Source organism: Lathyrus oleraceus, chromosome 7 (assembly GCF_024323335.1).
Source record: "Lathyrus oleraceus cultivar Zhongwan6 chromosome 7, CAAS_Psat_ZW6_1.0, whole genome shotgun sequence".
Taxonomy (NCBI): Eukaryota; Viridiplantae; Streptophyta; class Magnoliopsida; order Fabales; family Fabaceae; genus Lathyrus; species Lathyrus oleraceus.
The window spans coordinates 120,438,366-120,446,449 of record NC_066585.1 but is presented as its reverse complement, the minus strand read 5'-3'; the positions used below and the strand labels follow the sequence as shown (position 1 = coordinate 120,446,449).

Genomic DNA, 8,084 nt, shown 5'->3' with positions numbered 1-8,084 from the left:
AAGGTTAAACCCTAATCCACACCATTATAAATACTTCATATGGCTGCAGCGAGAGAGAGAAGAGGAAAAAGAGGAGAGATACAGTAGAAGAAGATACACAAGGCAAGGCAGAAGCAAGAAGATTCACAGGCAGGGAAACGAGAAGCAACCATAAAGCACTCATAGCCTGAATAAAAACAACACACATACAGTGAGCAAGCTAGAAGAATCAAATCCCCAGTAAGTGTTCATTATGGAATTTGCATCCAGCATGATTACCTTGCAATACTCCTTAATTCATGCATGAATAATATTGGTTTAATATATATATTGAGATGATGTATTCATGGTTTGGTGGATGTTGATATTGCTTTATTCAAGTATGCATATGTTCTTGATATGTCATAGCATGTTGGAGAAATTCTGTTTGCATGATTAAAGAATTATATCTGCCATTTAATTATTATTATATGAGTGTTGTTTCTAGCATGATTATGTTTATTTCACATGCTGTTATTACATAATAATGATGATGATGATATAATGGTGATAATATAAATCCTTGGTTGTCTTTAACATGTATGTGTAAGGTTTGTTTTATCATTATCACTTGCAGTAAAGAGAACTAATACACGAGTAAAATAATATAAGCTTCTTGATTTGTGCATGACTATTTTTATTATTGCATGATGATTACATATGATCTTATTTTATGTGTGTGGTTTGATATAAGATGAAGTTACATGTTTGTTGTATTCACATGAAAGAAACAGCATGAGAAAAAATAAAGTAGCTTGCCGTAAGAGAGAAAGTTGTAACATGCATGGTGGTGTTGTATCAAAATGGAAAAATCCATGTAGAATTAATATATATTTTAATGAAGGCGAATAAATAACGAATGGACCAACATGACTCGTTGGTAGCTCCCCCGTCACTGCAACGTAGAGGTCCTGGGTTTGAGCCCCCAGGACCTATTTTTTAGCTTTTCAGTGTTTTTACTATGTTTACTCCCTTTCCACTATAATTAATTCACCACTATTTTTCTATTATTAAAATAAAATCCATTAATTAATTTTCTAATTAATATATTATATTAGTTATTTAAACTAGGATATAATTTAATCTAGTTTATTAATTAAATTTTCATATATTATTTAATTTTGTACTCGTTAATTAAGATTTAGATATTTTATATCTCCTTTTAAATTATGTACCCCATCCCGAAGCCATGTAATAGCGTAGTCTTATTTTTCATGTATAGATTATATGCAGCTCGTCATCACTGACATAACGTGTATGTTTTCTTTTTAACCTGCTCAAAGTTTAAAGGTTTTCCCGTCCTTATAAAGAAAGGTTTGTTGCTGCTTTGACTAATAAAGTCACTAATTTAGGAAACACAATAACGAATAGGTACATGGATGTGAGTTTGATGTTAAATTATGGTTCCAAAATCACCTAAATAGTTCATTAAATAGTTTAATAATTTCATATAAATTTGTAGAACTCTTATTGTCACATAATTCTAGAACCACTTATGTAATATATAAATGTGTGTGATACGATGAACTGACGTTGTGTTTTTTCTTTGAAAAGCAATGTTGCGGACAGCAAGAGTCGCCACTGACTTTTCTTTTATCCAATAAGGAAAGGCGGAAAAGAACAGGAAAAACCTTGATTAGATTTTGAGTTCGGGAGGTACATTATACAAAGGGAAGGTGTTAGCACCCTTTGTATCCATGGTTATCCATGGGCTCTTAATTGCTTAAGTCACTTATGTTTTCCTTGTTTGAGAAAGTGTTTGAGAAATGTGGTGTATTTAGAAAATATTTTGAAAGGAGAGTTTAACTTTGTAATGATTCTTGTACGAATGTATACAAAGTGTTTATCTCGTTTGATTTAAAAGGAGATATAATCTTTTCTAAACATCTTTCAAAATCAAACGAGATAAACACTTTGTATACATTCGTACAAGAATCATTACAAAGTTAAACTCTCCTTTCAAAATATTTTCTAAATACACCACATTTCTCAAACACTTTCTCAAACAAGGAAAACATAAGTGAGTTAAGCAATTAAGAGCCCATGGATAACCATGGATACAAAGGGTGCTAACACCTTCCCTTTGTATAATGTACCTCCCGAACTCAAAATCTAATCAAGGTCTTTCCTGTTCTTTTCCGCCTTTCCTTATTGGATAAAAGAAAAGTCAGTGGCGACTCTTGCTGTCCGCAACATTGCTTTTCAAAGTAAAAACACAACGTCAGTTCACCGTATCACACACATTTATATATTACATAAGTGGTTCTAGAATTATGTGACAATAAGAGTTCTACAAATTTATATGAAATTATTAAACTATTTAATAAACTATTTAGGTGATTTTGGAACCATAATTTAACATCAAACTCACATCCATGTACCTATTCGTTATTGTGTTTCCTAAATTAGTGACTTTATTAGTCAAAGCAGCAACAAACCCTTCTTTATAAGGACGGGAAAACCTTTAAACTTTGAGCAGGTTAAAAAGAAAACATACACGTTATGTCAATGATGACGAGCTGCATATAATCTATACATGAATATATAGGCGCGCCTTTCGGTTCTAGACCACACAAGTAAAATATGAACTATCCGATTATTTGAATGTAAGCGAAAACTATGGTATACCAAAATTTTGAAAATAACAGATAATTTTTTATGCTTACATGATGTTTTCAAAAATGCCGATATCTTTTTTTTGTTGATATTTTCAGACAATTATCGGTATTTTCAAAAAAATTCGATATTTTCTTATATTTCCGATATAAATACAAATATTTTATAAAATATAAAAAAATATTTAATCAGAATTTTCGCCTTTAACTACCAAAAATTAAAAAATTACTGTTTTAAAAAAATAAAAATTATTGACCAAATATAATTTTTGATTAGTAAAAAATACAAAGGACATTTTTGTTATTATGCAAATATGTAGGGGCCAGGTATAGGGTTGGCAGGTTATATCCACTTATCTTTTGTTCCATCCTCATCTTCTGCAACCCATTTTTTTCTCCTCTCTTAATTGAAACCTAAAAATGCCACTTTTCGCCCCTTCTTCCGCAACCCCTTTGTGTTTTTCTCAATGGAAAACCCACCATTCAAATTCCCCAACAAGGTTTTCCTCTAATTCATTCACCCCTTTTCCCCTTCTTAAAACAAGCCACACAGCCTCACACTTTAAACACAAATTTTCATTTTCATCAAGATGCTCAGAGCACGATCATGGTTCTGACACCGAAGAATACTCTAGGACCTACAATTGGATTGATGAAGAAGATATTGATATTAAACAAAAAGTTAAGGATCCTGGGACGCCATGGGAAGGTGCAGTTATATACAAGAGAAATGCCTCCGTTTTACATCTCGAGTATTGCACTACTTTGGAGAGATTAGGTTTAGCAAGAATTTCAACTGATCTTTCAAAGAAAAAAGCTTCTGTTATGGGATTGCGAATTGCGAAATCAGTCAAGGATTATCCTAATGGAACTCCTGTTCAGATTTCTATTGATGTTACCAGGAAAAAGAAGAAATTGAGGCTTGATGGGATCATCAAAACTTGCATCACACTTCTCTGTAATAGGTACCTTTCTCACTAATTTACCTTTTGTTTCAAATGACGAGTTTGATTCAAGTAATCAAAATAACATGTTTCAATGTGATTTTCTATTGAAGGTGTGGCGACCCATTTGCGGAGGGGATATTCTCCGAGTTCTCGCTTTTACTCACCGATGAACCACCTGTTGTTGATCCAGGGATTAATGATTTGGGTGTTATTTACGGGGTAGACCAAATTAAAACTCTTGGAAAAAGCCAAGAGGATGACGAAGATGCCTTAATTGATCCGGACGATCAACTACATTTTCCTCGCACGGAGACAGAAATTGACATTTCAAAAAACATAAGAGACAGGGTGTATGTTGAGATCGTCTTAAGTTTAGTATGTGATCCTGGGTGCAAAGGCATCTGCTGGAATTGTGGTAAAGACTTAAACGCCGGGAGTTGCAGTTGTAGCAACAAAGAGGAAGCGGAAGATGACGGCTTTAGCCCGTTTTGGAATTTAAAAGAGAAGTTACAATCGAAACAATCATGAAGTTCATGTTTGAGATTTTCTGACAGTGCTGAATCAGAATCATCTTTTGCTGGTTTGATGTAATGCTTAGAGTTTCATACAATCATAGTCATGATAGCACTTGTTATTTTTAACAGAAATTTTCAGAGAATTTTTATCTTTAATCCTTAGCTTTGTGTAGCACTTGTTAGCAAAATTTTAACAAAACTCTATTTGTGAATCCAATTGGTATGAACCGTAGTTGACTCGATTGGATTTAATTGTGCTTGAAATTTGCTTGTTCATATGTTGTTCTGTTGTCAAATCTTAATATGAATTAGTTGGCATTTGAGTGTATAATTTAGATACGTAAATTAAATTAAATTTAGATTTGAATTAGACATTATGTGATTTAAACTATGAGGTTGCAATATGGATGAGCCTTGAAGAAATGATAGCAAAGGCCTTGTGTTGTTTTGGTTTGAGCATCAATGAGCCTTGATCTTGTTCATTATGAAGTTCTTCATTGATCTCAGATTGTGAGTCACCTCCATGTCCATCGCCAATAGTGTAATTGTTGATTACAACGTCTGTGAGGTGGAAAGTCATGTTTCTTAAAACATGTATGGATAGTTTGGTTGGTCATGCTACAATGAGTGCAAACTTTAGTGCCTTGACCCCTGCCACCAAAAAAATCGACCACCTATATAACCTCTTCCACAAGAAATCGGGCCTCCCCTACTTTGAGAATTAATGTTAGAAAAAGTTTGGATCTCGGAAGAAATTGCATTCTTGCTATAAACAAACCAGAAATAAACTTTGCATATTTTGGTGGAGTGGGTCCATTAGCATAATCTGAGATCAGACAAAAATGAATATTGATCATCAAGATCTTTAAAAAAAAAATGAATAAAATTATCACCCTCTATATACTAATGTAGTTTTTTTTAGTAGTTGTGCAAGTAATGTCACAATTACATTCAAGAATTAGACCTTTGTTTGCAAAACTACGAGACTTTTCCGCCATGTCCACACTATAAAAAACAAACCATCCTCAAAGAAGATTGTTGGTGGAAGTCTCATGTCAAGTGCAGGAAATGTGGCAACATGGGAATGGGAATATAAAGAGAATTTGGATGTCAAAATTAAAGGAGGTTAACATATCCAGAGAATAGAAAGAACAATTTGTTTTTTACAACATTTGTTACTGATCGTGTGTGAACTGCAAAATCACGATTGTGTCAAGTAATAAAAAAATTGAATTCCAAAGCCTCTAACAACTCTAAGTCAACCTAGGCATGCAAGGAGAAGACGAGTTGCTCAGTAACGTCTACAAATTAGTACAATAACGGAACTCACATTTAATGGCCGATAGACTCCTCAAAATTGAAGAAACCTTGTTGTGAGTTTATTTTAAAGACTATTCTTTGCGCAAAGCGGCGTCACACGACAACCGAGGAGCCATGACATAACCAATCCTCCTAAGTTGCCAAATCATTTTCAATATCTAGAACAATGGTCTCTTCGACCTAATTCTGAATGAAGAGGCAACATTCATACTCTCCGGGAGCATGACATCCTCACCGATTGCCACCACGCTATTACCTAGAGGGAAAACCTACATGACCATATGAGGCAAGTTCCTGAACTAAAAATGAATCCACTCTCTAAGAATACTCTCGACAATCGAATCCCAAAGTCTCCCAAAAAAACTCGTGATGTTAAACATATACAATGGGATTGGAGATCCAGACGAGCACATCAAATACATGGATACTATGTTTGATTATCATCACGCTCGAGACCCAATGAAGTGTAAACTATTAGTTCTAACCCTTAAAGGAGTCGTCATGATGTGATTCAAGATCCTATCTGACAGTAACATAAACTCATGGAAAGAGTTTTTTACCATCCAATTCACAACCAAGAAATGGCAACCCACCGACATTAACAATTCTCAACCGAATTTAACAAAAGAAAAAATAAACCATACAAACGTTTATAAATTGATTCACCAAAGAGACCGTAAAGATACGAGGAAAAGATAATGAGAAGGACAAATTGTATGTTAATTATTTTAATTTAGTGAGTGCAGGTGACAATGGTCGGAAAATAATCAAAAGTTGTAATTTCGAGAAATTCAACTAAGAGAAAATGCTTATGAACACTTTAAAGATATGGTATATTAGGCTATGTTTGGATTGATGGAACATAACGGAGCGGAGCGGAATGGAATATAGATCATACTCCATTGTTTGGTTACTTTATTAGAAATGTCTCATTCCATTACATACACTCCAAATTGGATGGAACAAAAAATAGAGATTTGGATGGAATGGGTTCCATCATGTTCCATTCCATTCTATCCATTATTTACAAATCCAAACAATGGAATCTAATTAAAAATCACTCAATTTCATTTCATTTCATCCCATACCACCAATCCAAACATATCCTTAAAAATTAAACAGATTTTGCCTATTCATATGTTAGTACTACTATTGTGAAATCTTAATATTAAAAGAGATTTTTTTTTTTAAATAACCAATATTTACAAAAAAAAAATCCAAAATAATAATTTTTTTAATTTTTTTTCAAAAATAACCACCTTTCAAAACAGATGCGGCAGATGAACTGACACATCCATTTCTCCTAAAGAGGAGGCGCCAATTTGAGTGACGCGTACATTGGATGCCTCATGAAAAGACGGCAATGCCTCTGGCGCATACGTTTGACATGTGGTGCATGCGCCAATTCATCTGGCGCATACATCCTTGTATTATTTTTATTTTTTTAATTTTTTAATTTTTTTTAAAAAAATTTATTAAATAATAAAATATAATGTAAAAAAAAAATTTATTCATGTTACATGGATTGACACAAATTTAATGACCGACCCGATCGAAACGTCCCCCTATTTAAAGGTTGGTAAGTGCTGGAATCTTTAAGAATGTAAGGTAAAAGTTCAAAGTAACGAAAGGAACTAAAGATCTTTAAACTTGTAAATGACGAAGTAAGAAATAAAGTGTTTGGGAGTAAAAAGCAATGAAAGATATTTCTGAGTCTCCCATTATCTCGACCTGAGTTGCCCCCAATTCCAACAACATTTCAAGTCCTGCTATGAGGGCTTCGTATTCAGCTTCGTTATTTGAATAAATACCTTCTACTTTATATTGGAATGTCATTGGAATTTTATTTGGAGAAATAATTACGACTCCGACACCTGTGCCATTTTTATGGCTAGATCCGTCGAAGTATAGCTTCCACGGCCCTAATTCAACATAGTTCAAAGCGGCGACGTCAATGGAGTGATCGACTATAAAGTCTGCTACTACTTGGCCTTTCGCAGCTTTTAATGGCATATATGTTAAGGAAAATTCAGTCAATGCCAATGCCCATTTCCCAATTCGACTATGCAAAATTGGTTTAGATAACATATGTTTAATAATATCATAATGAGATGAAACATACACATCAACAGGTTTGATATAATGTTTCAATTTTGTACAAGAGAAATATAAGCATAAACATAACTTTTCGATCATGTTATACCTAGTTTCTGCATCGTTTAAAACCCTGTTGAGGTGATTAATAACTCTCTCGACACCATTATCATCCTCTTGCGCTAACATGCTCCCTAAGGTTTTATCAGATGCAGAAATGTACAATCTCATACTTTTATTTCTACAAGGTGGCGTCAAAATTGGGGGCAAGCTCAATCTGTTTGTAAGACATATTCTACCAAAGGAGACGTATAATTAGGTCTTCCGAGACCAAAATTCACCCTATTTCGAACTATGATTCTCTCGACTATAGTGGCTAGATTATTATTTGTTGCCACATCATCATGTCGAACTTGCCGTATGACATCATCGACATTCTGATTTTTATTTACCATTAACACCCTTGGTTCCCTGTGCACGTGTGGTTCGATCCTAGGAGGTACTATTATTCCTCCTTGATCTTGTGGGATCTGGTTAATGGTGAGGTCTTCCTCAAGCATGGGCTCTTGATTCTC

General features: G+C 33.9%; 1 protein-coding gene across 1 annotated transcript; it reads left to right on the top strand.

Annotated features, from left to right (window-relative positions):
• The first annotated feature begins 2,969 nt into the window (after positions 1-2,969).
• Positions 2,970-4,371, top strand: LOC127103297 (large ribosomal RNA subunit accumulation protein YCED homolog 1, chloroplastic). Its single transcript, XM_051040566.1, has 2 exons — positions 2,970-3,598; positions 3,691-4,371. Exons 1-2 carry the CDS (start codon positions 3,054-3,056, stop codon positions 4,106-4,108), a joined length of 963 nt encoding a protein of 320 aa, XP_050896523.1. The 5' UTR covers positions 2,970-3,053; the 3' UTR covers positions 4,109-4,371.
• The last annotated feature ends 3,713 nt before the right edge of the window (positions 4,372-8,084 follow it).

Excerpts from the sequence above, each read along its gene's own strand:
- LOC127103297 (XM_051040566.1), top strand. The coding sequence starts at position 3,054 with ATGCCACTTTTCGCCCCTTCTTCCGCAACCCCTTTGTGTTTTTCTCAA. Across the intron at positions 3,599-3,690 it reads ATCACACTTCTCTGTAATAG|GTGTGGCGACCCATTTGCGG; the intron begins GTACCTTTCTCA and ends TTTCTATTGAAG.